Source organism: Neomonachus schauinslandi, chromosome 7 (genome assembly GCF_002201575.2).
Source record: "Neomonachus schauinslandi chromosome 7, ASM220157v2, whole genome shotgun sequence".
NCBI classification, from domain to species: domain Eukaryota; kingdom Metazoa; phylum Chordata; class Mammalia; order Carnivora; family Phocidae; genus Neomonachus; species Neomonachus schauinslandi.
In genome coordinates, this window is record NC_058409.1 from 31,473,894 (window position 1) to 31,499,934 (window position 26,041).

The window sequence follows — 26,041 nt, forward strand, 5'->3', positions numbered from 1 at the left end:
TCTAATGCCTTTACACTTGAGCTATTTTTGAAAACAAAAAATTTACAAAATGCAGAGTTGAATGCAATTCACTTCTGACGGGCTGGGATTAAAGGTTGGTTTGAAAATTGGCCTCATGAAGCAAATATTTAAGCCCACTTTAATTTTGTATTTGACTGGAAACAGCAATGGTGAAATGTTAAAATTGTTCAGACCTCTCAAGTCTAAAATCATACATGCTAATGTTTGGAGATCTCACTAATTTTTCTCTCACATTATCTGATCATTTCTCTTTTACCAAAATGTTGTCAGACTATTAAGATTTCAGTACAGGATATGGAGGCTTAAGGTTTCTCTCTGTCAAAACTGGGTTATTTCTTGATGTTTGCAAATAATAAAGAAGCAAGTTTTCTTAGTACATTAGTATGGTAGGTAATAAATTTCGTTTTAGTACATTGGTATTTTGCTACACCTAACAGCCTTGATACCTGAAAAGCTCCCACTATATTTGCCTTTTACAGTGAGCATTTATCAAAATATTCTTACGAAGGTGTCAACACCAGTGATGGCTGAGTTCCATCTATAATAGGAAGGAGAGATGCTGCATACGGTAACAAAATGGTCTAGTGATTGTGTGACTGTCATTTCAGTTACTAGCACTATGCTGATTCTCAAATCCTTATTTCTAAGCCTGATCCTTTCAGAGTTCAGATTTAGTATATTCACCTGTGTACTAGAAACCCTTATAAGTGGGGCGCCTGGGTGGCTCAGTTGGTTAAGCGACTGCCTTCGGCTCAGGTCATGATCCTGGAGTCCCTGGATCGAGTCCCACATCGGGCTCCCTGCTCGGCAGGGAGTCTGTTTCTCCCTCTGACCCTCCCCCCTCTCATGTGCTCTCTCTCATTCTCAAATAAATAAAATCTTTAAAAAAAAAAAAGAAACCCTTACAAGTATCCCTCAGGCAACTCAACTCCAAATGTTCAGAATAGAACTCGTCTCATTTCCTCCTTTTCCTTGAAAACCTGCTCTTCCTTGTTTTAGGACTAAGTGAAAATAAATGGCCCTACCACCCATCCCAGTTAAAGAAGCTAGAAGCTTAAGCCATAACCTTTGACTACTCACCCTTAGACTACTGAGTCTACTTCCTAAAAAGCTCTTCAATCACTACTCCATCCCCCCGCCACTGTCCTAGTTCAAGTCATTATTATCTCTTGCCTTGCAAATGGCAGTAACTTTCTAACTGGTTGTGTGTGTGTATAAACATTTTTTTCACTTACCATCTAATTTAGTTTTTTGACTTGGCCATCAAAGTGATCTTCCTAAGATATATTTCATCATGTCATTCTCATGCTTAAAACCCTTCAATGGTACACCATTGCTTTCAGGACTAAGTTTGTATTTTTAAAAAGACACAAGATTATGAGTGCTCCAGTTACTTTTTCAGCTTCATCTCACCACATCTCACTTATTTTCAGTCCACATCTAGAAGACTTCCCTTTTCATTTAACCAAATTCTACTTAACCCTCAGTTCTCAAACTAAATATCACTAACTCCAGCAAGGCTTTCTTGATCTCCATCTAGAGCAACTCAATTATGGATTTCCCTCTACTCTGTGTTTCCCTTTTATTCCACAAGTACTTATTGTGCCATAAAGAACCAAACACTGGATATGAAGTACTGAACTAAACATCTAGTGTCTATTATAATATCAATGCACCCTAGGGGATGCTAGGGATAGTTTTGTTTTTTTTTTTTAAAGATTTTATTTATTTGACACACAGAGCACAAGCAGGGGAGAGGGAGAAGCAGGCTCCCCGGTGAACAGGGAGGCTGACGTGGGGCTGGATCCTGGGATCATGACCTGAGCTAAAGGCAGATGCTTACCCGACTGAGCCACCAAGCACCCCTGCTGGGATAAATAGTCTTATGCATTTATCATACTGAAGTGTAAACTACCTATGGCTCATCCCCAACTAGGCTGTAAATTCACCGAAAGTAGGCAATGTGGCTTGTTAGTCACTGTAAACTTACTAAAGAATAGTAAAGAGATGAAGATCTCAAGCTCAAGAGATGCAGTGCCTGGGTTTGTATGCTAGCTCAGTGACCTATTAGTTGTGTGCTCTTGGGCAAGTAATCTGTTTTCCTTAGTGTTCTCATCATTAAAATGAAGGTGATAACACTACGTACCTCATAGGACTGTTGAGTTGGCTCTTGGGTATTGAGTTGATACAAATAAAGGACTTAGAACAATGCCTGAAACTTAGTAAATTAACAATAAAAGCAAACTACTAGTGTCTGAACATAATAGGGATTAAATAATTGAATTCAAAAATGATCAAAAAGAAAAGTATAAAGAAAGCCATTTTAAGTGGCTGATTTCAAATGAAAGAATCTACAGCAGAAACAGTTTACTTCAAATATATCTGCAGCATAAAACTGACTCAGCTAACTACTACAACTTTGTTTTTTACTGGATATATTTATAGTTTGGCTTTGTATTAATATTAAGAACTCCATAAGAGTAATCAATCTCTTATGTAAACTTCAAAAGAGAAAAACTTAAGAAGATTAGGACCCATTTTCCTGAAAGTAAGTCCTGTGTTACCAAAAGGACTCACTTTTCTCACAGTTCCCTTGGCTAATGAGTACGGCGTGTAGCTGGGCTACAGTTTTCAATATTAAACAGTGCAGAGATTTTACAAAAGACAAAAAGTAAAGTCCCTTTCACACCAACTTTCTAAAGTAGCCTGTTAACATTTTGAGATGTATCATTCCAGGACTTATTTGGTGTACAATTAATTATATATGTTTATGTAGTTTTGTAAAGCAAAAAATATATATGATTTTGTTGTAGACACTACTAATAATTTTTATGACTCAAAAATATAAGGATCGTTCCCTATCAGGATATATAGATTTACTGCTTCTGTTCATGATACAGATTTTTATTTTATATTTTTATTTATTTTTATTCTTTTTAGATTTTACTTATTTGTCAGAGAGAGAGAGCACAAGCAGGGGGAACGGCAGGCAGAGGGAGAAGCAGGCTCTCCACTGAGCAAGGAGCCGGATGCAGGACTTGATCCCAGCACCCTGGGATCATGATCTGAGCCAAAGGCAGATGCTTAACCAACTGAGCCACACAGGCGTCCCATGATACAGATTTTTAAAGAGATAAACTCCCCTATTGCTGGTCACTTAGGTTGTTCCATTTTAAATTTTTTATTATACCAAATGCTGCAATAAACATTCATATCAATATCCAATTTTCATTATTATCTACAGACTAGGTAAACGGGATCTTTATATTCAGTTCTAAGTGTCATAAAGCCTGACATTTTTAATTTGGAGATCAAATTTTTATTTGAGATGAAAATTTGGACAAATTGTGACAATTCATGTCTTTGAAGGACTGTGTCTTAAACTCTGGTTATCTTTTACTACCCAGTAAGAATTCTATGTGAAAATATAGACCAGGAAGACTGCTCACTACACAGCAGTCATACTGGACTTTTTTCTGTACTTCAAATGCCAATCTCTTTCTCACCACAGAGCTTTATTTAGCATGTAGAGTTCCCTTTTCTTGGAACAGTCTCCAGATATTCTCATGTTTGGCTTTTTGTCATTCAGGCTTTAGCTCACACCCTACTTTCTCTGGTAATCCTATCTGGCCATTCAGTCTAACTGCTAGGAAGCATGTGATTTGGGTATTCATCTTGTCAAGGGTAGTGGTCTTCAGTGAAAAGCTGGAAATTCTTTGCCATTATTTTCTGGTATGTATGCTTGGGAAGAAGTCCTTCAATTTAAAACAAGAAGCATCAACATTTTGGTTAGTTAGAATAAAAAAAAATGGTTTCAGTTGCTTACCTATTATCTTGGGCAGTGATCTAATATATGCTGGAATTTGTTCTCTCCAAGTCCAGCAGTTTAGTTAAATTCATGGAATTTGATCTCTGTCTCTACTATTTATGCAACTATTCTGGCAATTCAATGAAGGTATAGACCATTTCTCTATTAATGCCCTTGTGATCCCTGGCCTGGATCACTAATTTGGCTTCTCCAAAACATATGTATGAACTTAATTCAAAAGCAGTTTATGATTTATTGCAGTTTCCTATATGGCTTGTGTTTGTAAAAACTCAGTATGTGTTTTTTTAAATAAATAGTAAACCAGATGTAATTAATTGACAATCAGTGGTCCTTGAACTATTGAAAACACTTCTAGATAACTTGATAGGGCCTCCACAATAAATATTAAAATATACTTTTTTTTCTCCTTGACTTTCCTGAGGGTAATATCAAAACATAACAAAAAAATCCCTCAGGGAACCTGGCTGGCTCAGTCAGTAGAGCATGCAACCCTTGATCTTGGGCTGGTGAGGTCTAGCCCCAGTTGGAGGTAAAGTTTACTTAAAAAAAAAAAAAAAAAAGTATAATAAATTTTTTTAAATCCCTCAAATATGACATGAAGAATTTTAAAGTCTTTTTCTAGTGTAAAATGGCAGTGTTCTCAGATAGCTCTTTTCTATGTCAAAAAGTTTACCAAGATAACAAAAAACCCCAAGGTCAAAAAGAATAAGAGATGAGACAGTGACTGAAAAATGTCAACCTATTTTCAGACAGCCAAAGCAGAGGAAGGACTGATAAATTAATTCAGAGATCAGAGTAAGTTACATGGTAAATGTCTGAAAGGCAGTATACCAAAGAGAGACAAACCCACTTGATATAGAACCTGTGAGAGGCTCATTGTTTGCGGCAGAAGTTTCCAAGGAAGGGAGAAAGGTACGCAGCTGGATATATGGGATTCATTGACGGGTATTCAGAGCTGTTGGATGTCCAGGATCCCTAGCCCTCCCTAGGATGACTCTTCCTTCCCCATCCCACAGATGTTTATTTTCTAGGTAAATTGAACCAAAGAAGGCTCAAACTCAGAGAAAGCAGACACAAATAAAGGAATATATAGCATCAAACAAGAAAATTATGTGAAAATCTATATACTGCAGTAATATCACCCCTCTTCCCCCATTCTTGATCTCATTAAATCAGTATCCAAGCCGCACATCTCCCTCACAGATACCCACACGGCGTTAAGATTCCAAGATTATCCTCTGAAGAAACCATGTGGTGCAGAGAAAAGAAATCAAATACTGACATTTGGGCATTCTCCAAAGAAAAGGCCAGGTCACTATCTACTACAATGAAGTCCACCTGTTGACAAACTATTCAGGCACCATCTGCTTTGCAGTGCCTCACTTTCATAGATTAATCGACAGCCAAAGATAATCAGACAAGGAAAGCTTTCCGAAGGGAGAATCATTTCAGCCTATTTCCTGCCCCCTCCATTTTATTTTTACCCCCAAATTAAAATACCGACGAGGCCTTAGAATGTAAACCTTAAGAGAATTCGTTCTAACGCTGGGATTATGAGCATCTATCTGGGAGGGAAAAGCGTGTCCTGACAGCGGTATCCTCAAGCTAATGTCCAAAACCACATCTTGTCTTGGAAGCTAGGCCTGTTGTCATTTATATCCCGATCTTCCGCTGCTGCATCAGGCTCTATGACTCCTCAAGAACCTCGGAGCAAGCCAGCAAAGAGCACTGCAGCCCCACAGCTCTTTTCTGTCAACTTTCTTAGCGAATATATAAATAACTGTGTTCCACGCCAATTGTAAAACGCCGTGTCCTACCTCTAGAAATGATGAGGACTCGGAGCCACCAGCTGCCAGGGCTCCAGCCCCAGACCCTTGGCGATGTTGCCACGAAAGTAGCCATTCTCCAGCTCCAGCGTCCCCGGGCCGGGGAAGATCAGGGTCAAGAGAGGCGCGGCGGGGCCCACACGGCTGCGGAGCTGCCTTTCCCGTCCTAGAGACCTTAAGGGTGCCACCAATTGTCATGTAAACCACCCCCCACCAAGTAGTTTGTCTTCCCTATCTTAAACCTCTGTTTCTGTAGATTTGACCGTTTGACTCCAGGCCCAGTGAACTAGAAGCATATCCCCTTTTGTTTTGCCTGGTAAGATGTGGGGAGAGGGGGAGGGGAGTCCTAGCGGAAAACGAAAGCATTTCTTTCGCGGCCGGTTAACAGCGGCGTCTAGAGTCTCTGGGCGGAAGTGCAAGAATTTATCGACTAGCTTTTAATTCATTAAAAGTGTGTCGTTACCCGGCGCTTGGGGGGCTCAGTCGGTTAAGCGGCAGACTCTGAGCTCAGCTCAGGTCTCCATCTCGCTGCCGTGAGTTCAAGCCCGGCGTTGGGCCCCAGCGTGGGGCCTACTTAAGAAAAACAAGGTGTGGGGGCGCCTGGGTGGCTCAGTCGGTTAAGCGACTGCCTTCGGCTCAGGTCATGATCCTGGAGTCCCGGGATCGAGTCCCGCATCGGGCTCCCTGCTCAGCAGGGAGTCTGCTTCTCCCTCTGACCCTCCCCCCCCTCTCATGTGCTCTCTCTCTCGCTCTCTCTCTCATTCTCTCTCTCAAATAAATAAATAAATAAAATCTTTAAAAAAAAAAGAAAAGAAAAACAAGGTGTGTACTTAGCGGGTGTCCCGGGCCGGGCGGCGGCGGGGGCGGGGGCGGCGGCGGCGGGCGGGGGCCGGGCCTGGGAGCGGCGGGCGTGAGCAGGCCGGCGGGGGGTTATTTCCGAGCGCGCGGAGAGCGGCCCGAGACCCAGCCTGGGGTTAAGCGGCTTCTCCCGCCGAGGACGGAGAGTCGAGAACGGGCGGCTGGGCGTGAGACACCTGCCCTGAGCTCCAGAGCGTCGGCTCCCACAGAGACCAGCAGAAGAGCGTGAGAACATGAAGTCCAATGCTGCCATCCAAGCCGCCATCGACCTGACAGCGGGCGCGGTCGGGGGCACGGCTTGTGTCCTGACCGGGCAGCCTTTCGACACAGTGAAAGTGAAGATGCAGACGTTCCCCGGCCTGTACAAGGGCCTCGCCGACTGCTGCCTGAAAACGTACTCCCAAGTGGGCCTGCGGGGCTTCTACAAAGGAACCGGCCCTGCGCTGATGGCCTACGTCGCCGAGAACTCTGTCCTCTTCATGTGCTACGGCTTCTGCCAAGAGCTTGTGAGGAAAGTGGTTGGACTGGACACGCAGGCGAGGCTGAGTGATCTGCAGATGGCAGCTGCGGGTTCCTTCGCCTCCGCGTTTGCTGCGCTGGCCCTGTGCCCCACTGAGCTTGTCAAGTGCCGCCTGCAGACCATGTACGAAATGGAGATGTCCGGGAAAATAGCAAAAAGCCAAAATACAATCTGGTCCGTCGTGAAGAGTATCCTTAGAAAGGAAGGCCCCTTGGGCTTCTACCAAGGACTCTCGAGCACTCTTCTTCAAGAAGTACCGGGCTATTTCTTCTTCTTCGGTGGCTATGAACTGAGTAGATCATTTTTTGCCTCAGGGAGATCAAAAGATGAACTAGGCCCTGTCCCTTTGATGTTAAGTGGTGGAATTGCTGGAATTTGTCTTTGGCTTGTCATCTACCCAGTGGATTGTATCAAATCCAGAATTCAGGTTCTTTCCATGTCTGGAAAACAGGCTGGATTTCTGGGAACTCTTATAAGTATTGTGAAAAATGAAGGAACAGCAGCCTTATATTCTGGACTGACCGCTACTATGATTCGAGCATTCCCTGCCAATGGGTCACTATTTTTGGCTTATGAATATAGCAGGAGAATGATGATGAGCCAGGTTGAAGCATACTGAAGTGTCTTGGTGAACTGGATCCAAGTAAAGGCCTTAGAGGAACACAGTTTATCTCAGGTTTCATGGAGTCCTGGACCAATGTGGAGTTATTTTTTACTTCATGGGAATTTTTTGTCTTCCCTTCTTCTACTCTAAACTTCACAGAAGAACTTCTATTTTACATCATATGATTTCTACCCATAATTGTATTAAAACCAAGATGGCTGCTCTTGTGTTTGGTGGGATATACATAGTGAGTGGGTGGCCTATGACCCTGATCTGAAATGGCAAATATAGTTATATCACGGCTTTGGTATAAAGCTGTACATGTACATGCAGTTTAGTCAGTTACCTGTCGTGAGTAAAACAGTTCGGTTTCATGTTTAATCTCGTATCACCAGAAAGAGTTAACCATCTTTCATGAAGATGGTCATAAATTATGGCTTAACCCATTTGAGATGTAGGGTCTCTTTAAAACTCTACTTAACATGTTCACTATACTAGGCAATTAAAGTTTTTAAAAAGCTTTTGTGTGGTGCTTGAAACCCCAAATACCCATCTAGATTTTTAAGAGGACAATATACCATACTGGTGTGACTTCCACATTCTTGAGTTACAATTTCGGAATAAGTGTCCTGCATTTTCCCAAGATGCTCTCTCTCTCTCTCTCTCTCTATAGATAGATAGATAGATAGATAGATAGATAGATAGATAGATAGATATGTGTTTGTTTTTTATTTTTTATTTTTTTTACTATGTTCAGTTAGCCAACATATAGTACATCATTAGTTTTTGGTGTAGTGGTCAACGATTCATTGGTTGTGAATAACACCCAGTGCTCATCACAACACGTGCCCTCCTTAATACCCATCACCCAGTTACCCCGTCCTCCCACCCCCCTCCCTTCTGTAACCCTGTTTGTTTCCCAGAGTCCAGAGTCTCTCATTGTTTGTCTCCCTCTCTGATTTCGTCCCATTCGGTTTTCTCTCCCTTCACCTGTGGTCCTCTGCGCTATTCCTTAGGCTCCACATATGAGTGAAACCGTATGATAATTGACTTTCTCTGCTTGACTTATTTCACTTAGCATAATCCCCTTCAGTTCCATCCATGGATGCAAATGGTAGGTATTCATCCTTTCTGATGGCTACATATATGTTCATATATATATTTAGATATAGGTATATATTTAGATATATATATATTTAGAAAGCATCTTTTGAGGGTTTTATTTAAATTCAAGTTAGTTAACGTATTGTGTATTATTAATTTCAGGATAGATTCATAGTTCAAGATGCTCTATTCTTGTTGGCATTCATTTTCAAAGTGGGATCAAATTCTGCACTCTTAGTTAGGTGTGGCCTACAGCATCAGGCCTTTGGGAAGTAGCACAGCCTTCATCTGTACCAACTTTCCCTCTTCTCCCCTCCCCAAAAGCTTCCCCTCTGCTGGGCTTTATTTTTTTTTTTAAGATTTTTTATTTATTCATTTAAGAGAGAGAGAGCATGAGTGAGGGAAGGAGCAGGCATGAGGGTCATTGGCGGAGGGAGAAGCAGACTCCCCACCAAGCAGGGAGCCTGACATGGGCTCGAGCTCAGGATCCTAGGATCATGACCTGAGCCGAAGGTAGACGCTCAACCAACTGAGCCCCCCAGGTACCCCATCTACTGGGCTTTAGATTGAGGAATGGATGAATGGAATGAGGCTGTTGATGCATTTTGGATTATTCATTGTCCTCTCTGCCACTCACCAGTCAGAAACCCTTCCAGGGCAACATAAAGTGCCAAAGCCAAGGGAACTTTTGTTCATTGTTTGGTGGTCAATGACAGTACTCAGAGATGACGTGCTCTCCTCTCAGGCAGAACTAGACAGAACTTAGTACTTGCACTCCACAGTGAATAGGGCTGACCTATCCTGAAATTTACCTCAGGGTCTATAACTCCTTAACATTCTTTTACAATGTTCGAACCTTCTAAATTCGGTATTGGCCATCAGGGAGTTTTACTGATGACTGCATATGAGGTGTGAATTTGTAAAGCAATGAAACATAAGCAAAGCAATTTTATTAAACCATATTATATGTGTTAATCACTGAAGACAAAAACCCAGAAAACAAAAACAAAAAAACCCTAGTTCATCTGATCCCCACAGACTTGGAGAGGAATACCTGTTCTTTGGCCATATGATATAGACAGTCATTCTTGTTACAACTAAAGTAAGCCTCATTATTCCTTGCTGCTCCAAGACCGGCAGAATTTCTCTCAATAAAAAGTGTTCTTAAGAAGCCTGTAAAGCTGAAAGCAAGCAGGCTACCAGTCTTAATAATAGTCTCCACCATGTGTGTCTATCACCTTTGGAAATCTTGTGTGGAATCTCCAGTTTCCTTTAGCTTTTTGCTATCCATGAAGCTTCTGTGGTAACTCTAGCCATAGAGCCAGAAACAAGAGGGTCAGAGAAATGAGATGTTGACAAATGAGGATTGTGGCAGGCATCTGGGGAAAGGAGGCTCGTTTTGTGCTTTGTGTGCTCAAGAGCAACGGCTGCTCTTCCATCTGCTTTTTCTTTAAAAGAAAACCATTTTTCTACTTTACTTTTAAGTTACTTAAACATTTGTTCTTTTTTTAAAGATTTATTTATTTTAGAGAGCACATGCATGAGCACAAGCGGGGGCGGGGGGGGGAAGGGGCAGAGGGAGAGGGAGAGAGAATAGAAAATCCTCAAGCAGACTCCTCATTGAGCAAGGAGCCTGACGCAGGGCTCGATCCCAGGACACTGAGATCATAACCTGAGCCAAAATCAAGAGTTGGCCGCCCAGCCGACTGAGCCACCCAGGTGCCCCTGTTCTATAAATTTCTTTCTTTTTTTTAAAAAGATTTTATTTATTTATTTGAAAGAGAGAATGAGAGAGAGAGAGAGCACATGAGAAGGGGAGGGTCAGAGGGAGAAGCAGACTCCCTGCTGAGCAGGGAGCCTGATGTGGGACTCGATCCCAGGACTCCAGGATCATGACCTGAGCTGAAGGCAGTCGCTCAACCAACTGAGCCACCCAGGCGCCCTATAAATTTCATACTTAAATGGTCAGTAGCTACTTAGTGGGGCTTCATCCAAGCAGACTTGGATTAAAGCAGAATAGAGAACAGAACTGGCTTCCAGCAGGAAGTGGACCTCTTCAGGGGCACCTGGGTGGCTCAGTCGTTAAGCGTTGGCCTTTGACTCAGGTCATAATCTCAGGGTCCTGGGATCGAACCCCAGGTCAGGCTCCCTGCTCAGCGGGGAGCCTGCTTCTCCCTCTCCCACTCCCCCTGCTTGTGTTCCCTCTCTCACTGTGTCTCCCTCTGTCAAATAAATAAATAAAATCTTAAAAAAAAAAAAAAAGGAAATGGACCTCTTCAGAGTCCACGGCCCCCCTGCCCAGCACCTATAAGCTTGTCTCAGCCCAGTTGTAGGCAGACCTTTCTACATGTTGTCCATCAAAGGTTTAACTAAATATCTTCAATAGAAATAGTTTGAGGCAGATAAGAGAGATGGAAATCTAAGTCAGGAGAATTTTTTTCTTTTTTCTTTTTTAAAGATTTTATTTATTTATTTGAGAGAGAGAGAGAGAGCATGAGATGGGGGAGGGTCAGAGGGAGAAGCAGACTCCCTGATGATCAGGGAGCCCGATGTGGGACTCGATCCCCGGACTCCAGGATCATGACCTGAGCTGAAGGCAGTTGCGTAACCAACTGAGCCACCCAGGCGCCCAGGAGAATTTTTTTCTACTCAATTTGCTTAACTTATGGTTTGATATTTGGGTGCAATTTGTATCATTTCAGACCTGTACTCCAGACAAAAATATAGTAACTTGAAATAATGTGTTTAAAGAAATTTGAGTTTTAGATTAAAGACATTTGAGTTTTATATCATTATTTACCTAAATAAAAATATTTAATCTACACCATTTACAATGTAAATGGGTATTCAGACATTAATGATATCTGGTTTCTGTCCTCAAGGATCTCATGGTTTAGATGTTTGTTTTACAGTTAGAAGAGTGATATTCTAGAATAAACTTTTAAATGAAAAAGCAGAATCTAAATTGTAGGTGTGTGTAAAATCAGTGATGGGACCTTTGAATTTAAGGAAATGTCTCTTTTCCTTAATTGTGTTTTGCTTTTGTATTGTGGGGGTTTTTTGTATTCTTTAAATTGGTCCATGGTATTTCTTTCTTTTTTCCCCTAGTTTTATTGAGATATAATTGACAAATAACTTTGTGTAAGTTAAGATGTGATGATTTGACATTTGTATATCTTGTGAAATGATTACCACAATTAAGTTAGTTAACACATCCATCACCTCACAGAGTTACCATTTATTTGTGTGTGTGTGATGAGATGGTTATTTATCTCTAAGATTTAAATTGGTCAAACCCATTTTTCTGATGCCTAGCCTTATTTTATTTTTAAATGTTATATTTATTTATTTGACAGAGAGATCACAAGTAGGCAGACTGGCAGGCAGAGGGAGAGGGAGAAGCAGGCTCCCTGCTGAGCATGGAACACGATGCGGGGCTCGATGTGGGGCTCCATGCGGGGCTCGATCCCAGGACGCTGGGATCATGACCTGAGCCGAAGGCAGACGTTTAACCGACTGAGCCACCCAGGCGCCCCTGCCTAGCCTTATTTTAAACTTCACTTTCACATAACATAATTTAATCCTCAACTTTGAAAAATCTTCTCTGATATTTATTATACCATTTGGTCTACTTTCAGGGCCAGATGGTCTGCATCTTGCAATGCTACAGTGATATTGTAGTTAGAAATTCATTCTTTGTCTACCTTTCACGGGATACCGAGCTGTAGTAGTTGTTAAGTGTACGCGATACCTCAGAAGGAACACATCTGGCAATGGAGTTTCAAACCTGCTTATTTTCTTCCTTGAACAAGAAAATACCCCCAAGTTGCTGATTTAGAAAGAAAAATAGGTTCTCTCTCTTCTGGCCCAGAGCTCTAAAAAGGGGTGATAATATTTCCAGGAAGTAACTGTGTACATAAAATCATCACAGGAGGGGCACCTGGGTGGTTCCGTTGAACATTGGACTCTTGATTTTGGCTCAGGTCATGATCTCAGGGTTGTGGGATCTAGCCCCATGTTGGGCTCTGCACTCTTCAGGGATCTGCTTGAGATTCTTTCCCGCTCCTTCTGCCTCCCCTCTGCTCATCCCCCAGCTCTTACTCGTGTTCTCCCTCCCTCCCTCTTTCTTTCTCTCTGAAATAAATAAATTAATATTTTTTAAAAAATAGTCACAGGAGACTTTTTGCTCAAGTTCAGAAAGTACCCCTTTATCCAGAGCCTGCATTTCCAACTTGAGCATCATTCAAAGTGTGTAGCTGTCTGGTTTCTCTGATCTCTCCAGATTCATGTGGAATGGCCCAGAAGTCTGCTGAGAATTTTTTTTAAAAAGTTCATTATTTCAGTGTTGGAACTGTCAACCAAGTCTGTGGCCTGCCTCGTGAACTGCACCATCCATAGGGCTCTCAGCTCCCTCCTAATGCCAGCACTTGAATACAGGCTCTTTGTCAATGATGTTTAAAAGGCAGACTAGTATCTTCCTGTGTCCTGACCTTTTCAAGGTTGATGGTGGTGAACCGATGCTTGGTTCATTGCACCAGGCTTAATGGCTTTTTCAAAACCAATTCAGAGTATTCGGTATTACTGGCTTTTAGTCCGCACCTTGAGATGAAAAACTTCACAGGTCAATAAATAATTTTGTAGAAAATTGACACCTATAACAATCCTGCACATTCAGGGGGTGGGAGGATGTCCCCAGAAAGGGTATTATTTCTGCCAAAAGGAAGCCAGATGGTTGTCTTTATAATGAGCATTTCTTTTTTTTTTAAGATTTTATTTATTTGACAGAGAAAGATCACAAGTAGGCAGAGCAAGTGGGAGAAGCAGGCTCCCCGCCAAGCAGAGAACCCAACGTGGAGCTCCATCCCAGGACCCTGGGATCATGACCTGAGCCGAAGGCAGACACTCAACCAACCAACTGAGCCACCCAAGCGCCCCTATAATGAGTATTTCTACTCCAGCCTAAAGTAGTTCCACTAGGTTCTTCTCAGCCACCTGGACTCTTGGCAGATGTTAACTACGGCAACCTTCCATGTAACTTCTTTGCTGTTGAAAATCAAATGGCCCTTCAGTGATTCGGAGGAAAGGCTCCTTTCTACCTTTGGAGAAATGGACAACACTTCTCTAACCAGCACTCTGGGTTCCCAATCTGGGTTCTTGGAGATGTTGCCCACAAAAAACTTTCCCTCTCTCCTTGGCACCAGACATAGGAATATTTTCAGATTCTGGTGCCCATTGGGTCATGAAGAAGCTGCACAGCAGTGTTAGTCTTCAGTTCTGAGTGTGGAGCCATGGTTCCATTCCTGTCTTCTGTAATACAGAAAGGCCCCTGGGTTTCTGGGCTTTGATTCCTTGAGAGAAGGCTAGGTTGAGGTTAAACATTTTTAGCAAGAATACATCATTGGTAATTCCATGTGCTTTATGTTCTATCACATACGCTGCTTTCTTTTAAGCCTTGTTGGAACTCAGGTTCACAGAATTGGATTATAATAAACTGTAATCATTAGTCCATACGTGACCTGCATTATTTATTTATTTATCTATCCAATATCATCTATCTATATATATATTTATCTCTCTAGTTATTAACCTAAATAATAATAAGAATTTGTGAACATAGCACCTCCCCCAAATGCTAGGGACTTGGTAATAAACTACATCTAACCATATTCATGGTCCCTCATACCTGTCCTCCCCTCCACCAAATGAAGGTAATCATCAGGTAATCATCATCCTCAATTCCATCTACATCATTCTTTGCTCTTTTGAATAGGCTTTTATTGTATTATATATTACTCCCCTCATACATATTTTTCATATAGTTGTTTTAAAATTTATAGTAAGGGTAAAATACTGTATGTAATACTTTGGTATATTTATATTTTTCACTAAGTATTTATTGTTAAAATCCAATAATGTTGTATTACTATAATTTATTTATTCTGACTACTGTAAAACATTCCATTTTATGAGTATACCACTGTTTATTCATTCAGTTGGTGGGCATATGGATTGTTCCCTGATATTTGCTCTTGTGCGCACTGTCAATATAAATATTCTCATATATACCCCTTGATGTAAATGTGCAAGAGTTTCTTTTGGGTGTATAACTAGGAATAGAAATTCTGGAACTCTCAAATATTTATCTAGGAGTAATTATGAATGCCTATTTTCCAAAGCAGTTGCACTGATTTTCATACCCACTTGCAATATATAAACCCCAATGGATCTCTTGTGTCCACATCCTTTCCAACATTTGGTACTGTCAGGCTTTTAAAATTTTAAACAATTGCGTATAAAAAAATCTATCTTATCCTGGTTTTAATCTACATTTCTCTGATTATAGCAAAAGAATATCTCTTCATATGTCTTCTGGTTATGTGTGATTCTTCTATGCAATGTCTCTTCATGTCTTTTACCATTTTTCTATTATCATTTTTGTTTATATTCATTTGTAGAAGTTCTTTACATATTCCCGATTAATTCCTTGTCAGTATGTGTATTGTGAGTATCTTCTCCTGGTTTGTATCTTTTCATATGTTTTATTTTTATTGAGATTTAATTGACATATAACATATTAGTTTCAGGTATACAACATAATGATTCAATATTTGTATATATTATGAAACGATCACCACAGTAAGTCTAGTTATCATCCACCACCACACATAGTTATAATTTTTTTCTTGTGGTAAGAAATTTTAAGATCTACTCTGTTAGCAACTTTTAAATATACAATAAAGTATTATTAACTATAGTCACCATGCTGTACATTACATTCTCAGGATTTATCCTTTTTACATTTTTAAGATGTCTTGATTTCAAATACAGTTAAATTTATTAATCTTTTATTCTATGGTCGGTATCTTTTTAAAGAAATTATTTCTACCCCTGAGGATTACAATATATCTACTTATATTTTTCATTAAAAGCTTTGAAGTTGTTTGTTATGTTTATTTTGGACAGTTAAATCATAGATCAGTTTGGAGTTCTTAAATTAAGACCCAATTTAATATTTTCTGTATGGATAACCATTTTAATTTGAACATTTCATCTTTTCTCCATTGATTTGTGTTATGGACTGAATGTTTGTGCCCTCCCCACCTCCAAATTTATACACTGAAGCCCTAATTCCCAGTGTGATGGTGTTAGGAGGCGGAGCCTTTGCAAGGTAATTAGGTTTAGGTGAGGTCATAAGGTGGGGCTCCCATGATAGGATTAGTGCTTTTATAAGAAGAGGTGAGTTGAGGATATCTTCTCTCTGCCATGTGAGGATACACTGAGAACCTTGCCGTCTGCAAGCCAGGAAGAAGGCCCTTACCAAGAACCTAGTCGGCTGGTACCTTGATCTTGGACTTCTCAGGCTCAAGAATTGTGAGAAATAAATGTCTTGTTGTTTAAGCCACCAGTCTATGGTATTTTGTTAGAGTAGCAGACCAAGACAATTGGATTTGCCATCTCTTTAATAGTCCAAAGTTCCACATACATTTATGTCTATTTTTGAACTATTATATTTGTCAAATTTTCTGTTTGTGCATTAGTACCAGACTACCTTGTTTAATATAACTTTATAACAAGTCTTAATAATTATTAGTAGGGCAAGTTTTTTCTTTTTCTTTTTTTAAAATATTTTATTTATTTATTAGAGAGAGAGAGGGAGAGCCTGAGCAGGGGGTAGGGCAGAGGGAGAGGGAGAATCAGACTCCCTATTGAGCAGGGAGCCTGATGCAGGGCTCCATCCCAGGACCCCGAGATCATGACCTGAGCCCAAGGCAGACACTTAACCGACTGGGCCACCCAGGCACCCCTCTCTTTTTCTTTTTTTAAGATTTACTTATTTATTTGAGAGAGAGAGCTCCTGCACTAGCAGAGGGGCAGAGAGAGTTTTTTTTTTTTTTTTTTTTAGGATTTTTTGTTTATTTTTTTAACAGAGAGAGAGAACACAAGCAGGGGGAGTGGGAGAGGGAGAAGCAGGCTTCCCGCTGAGCAGGGAGCCCGATGCGGGGCTCGATCCCAGGACCCTGGGATCATGACCTGAGCCGAAGGCAGACGCCTAACGACTGAGCCACCCAGGCGCCCAGGGGTGGATAGAGTCTTAAGCAGACTCCACTCTGAGCTTGGAGCCCAATGTAGGGCTTGATCTCACAACCCTGAGATCAAAACCTGAGCCTAAACCAAGAATTCAACTCTTAATTAACTGCACCACCCAGGCACCCCAGGGCAGGTTTTTCCTTCCTGCTCTTTTTTCTTAAGAAGTTTCCTAGCTATTGTTGACTTTTATTCTTTCATACAAATTTCAACGTAATGTTAAAGTAATGTTATAATGTTTAAAGTAATAATGTCTTGGGGGAGAAGAGAATTGATATCTTTAAGATATTCAATCTTCTGATTCACAAACATTATATATTTCTCTATTTATGTAAGTCATCTTAACATCCCTTTATAAAATCATATAATTTCCCCAACAGAGGTGTTATACTTTATTAGTTATACTTATTCCTAGCTACTTGATTTTTTATGATTGTAAATTATATCTGTATTTAAAATGTCAGCTTCTTTTTGTTGCATTTGTAAAATAAACTAATTTGATATTAATTTTTCAAATTCTGCAACCCTACTAAACTATTTTTAATTATAACATTTTATCTGTAGGTACTTTGGATTTTCTGTGTACTCCTTAATATCATCTGCAAATAATAACTTTGCTTCTTCCTCTGCTATCCACATGACTTGTATTTCTTTGACTTATAATGCTAGCCAAAACCTACAGTACAATATTAAATAGATATAATAATGGGCATTTGTCTTGTTTCTAATCTCAGAGGAAAGCTTCTAACATCTTACAATTAAGTTTTTTTGCTATAAATGTTTTCATATCATTTAAACATTTTTATATTTATTTATTTATTTACTGAGAGAGAGCACGCACGTGGGCATGTGCACGTGCACTTGCAAGTGTGAGCAGGGCTGGGGAGGTGGGGGAGGGGCAGAGGGAGAGAGAGAATCTTAAGCAGGCTCCATGCCCAGCTCAGAGCCTGATATGAGGCTTGATCTCACCAGCCTGTGATCATGACTTGAGCCAAAATCAAGAGTCAGAGGCTTAACCGACTGAGCCACCCCTGCCCCATATCTTTTTATTATTATTATTATTATTATTATTTATTTGAAGACAGAGACACAGCGAGAGAGGGAACACAAGCAGAGGGAGCGGGAGAGGGAGAAGCAGGCTTCCCGCCGAGCCAGAGCCTGATGCGGGGCTCGATCCCAGGACACTGGGATCATGGCCCGAGCCGAAGGCAGACGCTTAACGACTGAGCCTCCCAGGCGCCCCTGCCCCATATCATTTAAAGATTAAGAAAATTTCCTTTTATTCCAGTTTAAGGAGATTTTTACTCCATAATAAACAGAATTTTAACAAATGCTTTTTCTGTATCTATAAAGACAATGGTGAGATTTTTCTCCCTTTAATTTATATCAATGAGTGATATTGCCTTTTAATTTTCCTTTCTTGATATCAGAGTTATGCTAAACAAATGACATTTTTATGGAGTGTTCTTTCTTTTCTATTCTTTGGAAATGTTTGTATAAGATTGTAATTTTTTTTTCCTTGAATTTTTGGTAGTACTCATGGCCAGCTGATTCTGAAATATTCAACTTATTTAATAGTTATCATACTCTCCAGTTTTTTCTAATCTTGATGAATCAGATTAATTAACTTATATTTCTTCCCATGTTGAAACTGGGTATTCGGAACCTTAAAGAGTTGGTGTCAGTGAAGTGGGATTTGCTAGATTGGCCCTGGCTCGCAGAAACATGTGGCTTTAGAAGAGAAAGGATGAAAGGGTGAGGGATGAAGAAGCTTTGCTTTCTGTGTGGCCACACAGTCACCCATGGTCTAGAGCAGCAGCTGTGATATCATCAGCTACTAAAGGTACAAGTTGCCAATGAATTTATTTATTTTTTTTTAAAGATTTTATTTATTATTTGAGAGAGCGAGAATGAGAGAGAGTACATGAGAGGGGGGAGGGTCAGAGAGAGAAGCAGGCTCCTCGCCGAGCAGGGAGCCCGATGCGGACTCGATCCCGGGACTCCAGGATCATGACCTGAGCCGAAGGCAGTCGCTTAACCAACTGAGCCACCCAGGCGCCCCTGCCAATGAATTTAGTAATGGATCCAACGAGGAGCTGGTTCATTGAATGCATGAGGAAAGGCAAATAAGGAAAAAGGCAAAATATTCGGGCGCCTGGGTGGCTCAGTTGGTTAAGCGACTGCCTTCGGCTCAGGTCATGATCCTGGAGTCCCGGGATCGAGTCCCGCATCAGGCTCCCTGCTCAGTGGGGGGTCTGCTTCTCCCTCTGACCCTCTTCCCTCTTGTGCTGTCTCTCATTCTCTCTCTCAAATAAATAAATAAAATCTTAAAAAAAAAAAAGGCAAAATATTCAATCCCTTGTGTTAAAAGGAAAACCAGAGACCCAAAATGGAGTCACTTATGCTAAATAAAGTCACCAAACTGGGGTTTAATACCTAACCTAATTGCAGTTTCAACCTCTCCCAGAAATGTAGCCTTAATGGTCAGTCAGAATTTTTTGGTCAGCACCAATGAGGTAATAATCTGTCACATGGGCCCTCTCCATCCTCCAAAGGAAGATGAGGTAATCTACCTACTAAGATCCCCTACTCTGGGCCTCCCAGTATCTCAGTTGGTTCAGTGTCTGCCTTCGGCTTGGGTCATGATCCCAGGGTCCTGGGATCAAGTCCTGCATCAGAGTCCCTGCTCTGTGGGGAGTCTGCTCCTCCCTCTGCCTCTGCTTGTTCTCTCTCTCTCTCAAATAAATAAATAAAATCTTAAAAAAATAAACAACCAAAGAAAATGTCAAGAATAGCAAATAAGAGTGAGAAGTAGTCAAAGGGGCAAGAGAACAGTATCAGCAAGTTTTGGGGAAAAAAAAAAAAGATCCCTTGCTCTTTCCCCTAAGAGAAGGTGACTTTGCCTGAAACAATTCTTTCTTTTTTTTTTTTGCTGATTGTCCCTCCCCATTTCTGCCTATAAAATCCTTCCATTTTATACAGCTTTTCAGAGCTCCTTTCTATTTGCTAGATAGGATGCTGCAGATGTTGCTAGATTAATGAACCATTGAATAAAGCCAATTAGATCCTAAAATTTACTCAGTTGAATTTTGTTTTTTAACACTTGGTTATTGTTATTTGTAATAACTAAACTGAAAAGAAAAGAGAATTCTGGGTCAGACCTTGATGCTAGACCAAAGTCATTTCATTGATCTGAGTTTGGACCACTACCTTCAGAGCTGCCCACCTACCCCTATCCCAGGGGAAAAAAAAAATTGTTCAGGGACAAAAGAAAGTCCCTTTAGGACTTCTAATCATCAACAAGATAGTCAATGTTGGCGTGGGAAAAACCAGGAAACTACTGGAACCAGGGGGCATAGTGTGAAGGAATTATTTTATCTTGTAGACTGGTATCATCAGCTTCCTGAAAAACCTTTACTGAAATGGATTGTGAAAATAACTCCTCTGGGGTCTATGTTTTTGGTTTTGAATGCTGCAGAATGGAAGAGCATATTTGGGTTAATACAGGACCCATGACTCACTATGGAATAATTATACATGGCCAATGATCGAGATGCAGTAGAGGTTATTCTTGAGGGAACAGTTAGCCTGGTGGACTGGGTAAAAGCCACTGTAAGGTCTGTTTACCCTTAGAAGAGGGATTATCCATCTCCCTCTAGAAGTGCTAAGTGGAACACTCCAGGTGAAGCCACTGATACACTTTATATGCAAGTTATGTGGAATTGGCTTTATGATGACTGCAATATTCACCCACTGAATATGCCCATTGCCTAGATCACAGTAAATGCTGTGTTTAGGACATGCTCTTTCACATGGGCATCCCATATAAACTTATTGTTGCAAAAGCGAAAAACAGTTTGGGAAGCCTCATCAAATTTTGTGTCTCAACTTCTCCCCATGAGTCTTACAGATGTTAATAAAAACAAAGTTAGGGGCACCTGGGTGGCTCAGTCATTGGGCATCTGCCTTTGGCTCAGGTCATGATCCCGGGGTCCTGAGATGGAGCCCCACATCGAGATCCCTGCTCGGCGGGAAGCCTGCTTCTCCCTCTCCCACTCCCTCGCTTGTGTTCCCTTCCCTCTCTCGCTGTCTCTCTCTGTCAAATACATAAATAAAATCTTTTAAAGAAAGAGATAAAGTTAATTAACAAGAGATTGGGGAGGGTGAAAGGGAGAGACAAAGTACTCTTTGCAAAAAGGTAGAAATTTTTAAATGGTTATTAAGGAATAAAGTGAATAGAATGGATATTGATAGGAATGAAATAAAGAGGGGTGAAAAAGGGAGAGCCACAGGACTTGTCTCAACAGGGTGGAAATCTTTAGATGATTACTTAAAAATGGGATAAATAAAACAGACATTGATGGGGTTAAACAAAGTTTTAATACAGCACTACCTAAGGTTGGGCAGTCCAAAGGGACCCCCTCATTGGCCCCCAAACATTAAAGGATCCCCAAACAAGTCCCACTCTATTTAACCCTGTTTGGAGAAAGGTAAAAAGTCAGAAGATAAAGATTACATGAGAAACCTAACCAGCAATAGCTTGGGGACTGTGGTTAGGCAGATTAACCAAGACAAAAATTGACAAAAGGGCCAGCGTCTCATGGCTTGACCTCTTGCTGGGGACTCAAAGCCTTTTGCACAAGAGTGGTTAAAATGGCCAAGGGGTGGGGAAGAGAAGTTTCCAGGATTCCTCAATATGGGAGTCCCACATAATGTGATACCAAAGCCCACTGATTTGCGCTATAATTAGGTTGAGATTACCTAAAACTTTAAAGGTTGATAGGATTATGAAAGACAGAATGTTTAAGCAGGTATTATGTAAAGAAGTCTGTCAACTTTACTGAATGTTTTATATGAGAATGGATATTCTGTATGGTTGGGGAACTCTTCCCTACCTAGTATTGTAAAATCAAAACCTGTGGATAATATCCTAATAGAGACTACAGTTAGGAACATATGAGTTGATAGAATTATGGTAAAATTTTGTAGGGGAACTGGTATGCTTGAATAAGCTTTATGTGAAGTGGTTGTGTCTTTTTTAACTGATTATATTTGGGGAACAGACATTGTACCTGACTGGGGAACATCTCCCTTAGTATTGTGAAACAGAAGACATGGAAATCAGTCCTTCAGGTAAGGTTAATTGGACATACTAAATGAGAACCAGTAAGATTGCCTGAGTGAGCCACGGAGTGTGGAATGGAAGCTAGAGGGCCGGTAGGGACAAATTCTCTATGTTGAGAGCCCTGCGTGGAGCCAAGACTGGGACTTAGGACAAAAGCCTGTGAGTGCTTCCCTGAAATCACTACTGGGACTTTGGGCAAGAGAATTTCCATTTGAAGGGTATTTACTACTTTGTTATCAGATGTTAATTGAAGCTATCCTGGTGATTGAAGGACATAAAATGATCTTGAAAGCTGAAATACCCATAACGAGTAGAGTGATATTGGTGAAATGCTCTAATGAGGATGGCAATGCCCAAAAAAGTTGCATAATAAAATGGAAATGGTTTACTTAGGATTGTGTTGCCTGGGGAGTGCAAGGAAATATTCACAAGTAGGAGCCTCTTTTCCCCTAGGACTGGCTTTGGAATTGAATAAGGACTTGCTGGATTCTCTTGTCACATGGGCAGCCCTCGATTGACTTAACAAAGGACTGCTTGGTTTATGGATGACAGTTCCAAGGTGAATGGACAATATCCTGTTTGGAAGGCTACCACCCTGATGAAAGGTGGTCACCTAAGTCCATGAAATAAATAAACATTGGGACAGTTTAGAGATGGGCTGAATTTGGACATATTCCTCTTGCACCCAGTGAGGCACAAAATGCCAATAAAAAATGGTCTAACTGGGGTGCCTGGGTGGCTCAGTCAGTTGAGCGCCAGACTCTTAATTTTGGTTCAGGTCATGATCTCAGGATCCTGAGATTGAGCCCCACGTTGGGCTCTGCGCTCTGCAAGGAGTCTGCTTCAGGATTCTCTCTCACCCTCTGCCTCCCTACGCCAGCACTCAGTCTCTCTCTCAAATAAATAAATAACTCTTTAAAAAAAACTGTTCTACCAGCCAACAAAAGACACAGAGACTACAGGCGGCTATATGGCAGATTCTCTGGTGGGAAAGCCTTGAACATAACTGGCAAGTCAAGCTGATACTGGTAGCTCCAGGGGGCTACAAATGGGTGCTGACAGGAGTAGGCATGGACTCTGAACTAGGCTTGACTTACCTGGTGGTAGATGCAAATGATCAAAGTGTTATGAAAGAACTGGAACAGAAGATGCTACACCAGTTGAGACAGCTGACCGTCATTTCTTCAGACCAGTGAAATCACTTTATAGCCCATAATGTGCACCAGTGGGGAGAGAGATATTGTCCTAAGAGCAGTATTTTGATAGAAAATTGGAATAGGTAATTAAAACACTGGTTGTCTAAGAGAAGGGGTGATAAAAGCAGGAAGGCCTGGCTTACACGCCTTCACAAGTATGTGCTCACAAAAAGAGGAAGGCTAAAGGAGTGTCCCCACTGGATAGATTTCTCTTGTTTCTCTGGTGGGTCTGGGCAAGAGGGAGTGGGGGAAATTGCTGGTGTACTTTCTTCCCCGTATCACCTTCTCTTCCCCTACTTGATGCAGTGATTATAGGACCAGGGCTGCAACTACAAGGTCTGGAATCAGGGATGATTCCTAAGCAAGAAACTGTAACTATGTTTTTAACCTTTATGTCAGAATTTCTAAGGGCCTGATGGGCCAGGATGTGCCGTCATCCCATCTGGCAAAATTGGGGTTAACAGTGAATGCAGCCATATTGCCTGGTGGTAAACATTAGCCCCCTCATCCTGCGCTTCTATAACCTTATTCTACGTGAACAGGAGTAGACTGAGTGGGGAGCACTTGCCAGACTAGCATTGTTGCCTGCGAGCTAGACCAGCACAGTGGCCAAACTTAATGTGCCTTCCAAGTATGGAAAAGTTTGAAATTAAATGGAGAGAACAAATAATTGTAGGCTATGGCTAAAGGAAAGAATAAGAGGGTTATGTAATGAGGGAAATACAGTATTACATTAACACCTTGAAAGAAGCTCAGAGCAAGAGGTGATACCCAGACTTTTTTGTTATCAACCTTCTACTCTTACTCCTTTCTATTCCATAACATATAGGTCAAATCATTAGCTACTGCTCATGAATAAATGCTGTTATGAGTTGTGTCTTCCCTAAAAAAGATGTGCTGACATCCTAACCCCCCCTCTGTATCTCAGAATACAAAGGTAATCAAGTTAAACTGAGGTCATTAGGATGGGCCCTAATCCAATATGGCTGATGTCCTCATAAAAAGGGGAAATTTGGACACAGGCACACAGGGTGTGAAGACTATGTGAAGAGACACAGGGAGACGAATGCCACCTACAAGCCCAGGAAAGAGACCTGGAACAGATTCTTCCCCCCAGCCTTCACAAGGAACCAACTCTGCTAACATCTTGATATCAGACCTCTAGCTTCCAGAACTGTGATATGATAAATTTCCATTATTTAAGCCACCCGGTTTGTGGTACTTTGGGCATGGCAGCCCTAGAAAACTAATATAAATGCAAATCTATACCTCTGGCCATCCTCTTTCCAGGAAAAGTGAACAATCAGGTGTACCATTCGAAATTCTCTCCCATCAGGAGGAGTTCCCTTCCTTTCTAGGCCAGTCCTGCAGGATGCAATTCTTTAGGCGTCTTCTTACGACTTGTGCCAGATTTCTGTGTGGAAATATTTCTAGGTTAGGCTCAAATTTCCCATCTTCAGTAATTTGATCACAGGGCACTCCCACTGAGGCCATAGATGTAGGTTGAAAGAGAGGTGGTAAATGCAGGAACATAGGAGCACTGCCAGTCTAAACCATCCACTCATGAAACGTATTTATATTCTCTAGACCTTATCATGTATGATCTTGTATTATTACTTCCACTTGAAGATGGAGAACTGCTACACATGAAACCAATTTTATGGTTTGATGAATCAGCTAATATCTAGTAAGTTTTAGGCATCTCAGATCACATGTTCATGTAGTATTCCATACTTAGGGGTGCAGTCTCTGTGATGGTCCAATAGCAAGACAGGAGCTGTGTTACTAAGTTGGGATCTCTAGGAAGCAGACACTGAGATAGACTTAAAGTGTAGGGTGTTTGCTAAGGAGTTATTTAGGATTGACACCTGTGGAAATGAAGTGATGGAGGCAGGATTCAGTAGACAGAGAAGTGGGGAGCTCTGGAGTTAAAATGGCCCTTTAGAGTTGTGCTGTGTTAGACTGGAACAGCCAGGTCTTTATATTTCCACCTTGATCAGTCGTTGGACATGGCTTACACTGGGATGGGTGTGACAGCTGAAGGATTGCCACTGATAGCTCTCCTGGCACTCCCAGAAACAAGTCCTTTATTGGAGGGGAATCTGGGTGGTGCATTTCCATGTCCTTACAGTCAATTCGATCTTTAGTTTATTGATCCTTTTGCCAATACTTCACCATCCTGATTACTGCAACTATATAAGATGTCTTGCAAATATGTATGTTTACTTGTCACTCGCCAATTTCTACCAAAAAAATCTGGTTGGATTTTGATTGGGATTGCATCTCTATAGAGATCAATTTGGTAGTAATGGACATCTTAAGAATTTTGAGTCTTCCTATCCATGAACGTGGCATATTTCTCCATTTATTTAAATCTTCTCAACTTCTCTTTGCAATGTTTTATAATTTTCAGTATAGAAGTCTTGCACATCTTTGGTTAAATCTATTCCTATTTATTTTTTGATGCTATTGCAAATGGTAGTTTTTAAACTTTTTCCCCCCCATTTGTTGCAGTTACATGGAAATATAATTGATTTTTACAAATCAACCTTATATCCTCAACCCTGCTAAATCTACTCATTAGTACTGGGTAGGTCTTTAGGATTTTCAACATATGCAATTATGTCATCTGTAAATAAAGAAAAATATTTTAAGTATCTGTGTCTTTTATTTATTTGTCCTGCATTTTTACATTGACTAGACCCTTCTTTATAATGTTGAACAGAACAGTAATAACTTTCTGGCATTGTCTCTAGTATTATGGGGAAGCATTCAATATTTCACCATTAAGTATAATGTTAGTAGTAGGGTTTTTATAGATATTCTTTACCACAGTGAGGATGTTCCCATCCTCTAGAGTGTTGAAAATTTTC

At 40.9% G+C, this 26,041-nt stretch overlaps 2 protein-coding genes across 2 annotated transcripts in view; one reads left to right on the top strand and one right to left on the bottom strand.

Moving 5' to 3' along the window:
- The window catches only part of LOC123325304 (protocadherin alpha-13-like), a 62,843-nt gene that overhangs the window by 16,751 nt on the left and 20,051 nt on the right, over window positions 1–26,041 (bottom strand). Inside the window, exon 2 of the mRNA XM_044917054.1 lies at window positions 12,486–12,513. Coding sequence (XP_044772989.1) covers window positions 12,486–12,513 — 28 coding nt within the window. The remainder of the gene's footprint in view (window positions 1–12,485; window positions 12,514–26,041) is intronic.
- Window positions 6,768–7,673, top strand: LOC110591285 (mitochondrial ornithine transporter 2). The gene has a single exon (XM_021702160.1). The coding sequence runs from the start codon at window positions 6,768–6,770 to the stop codon at window positions 7,671–7,673; it is 906 nt and encodes a 301-aa protein (XP_021557835.1).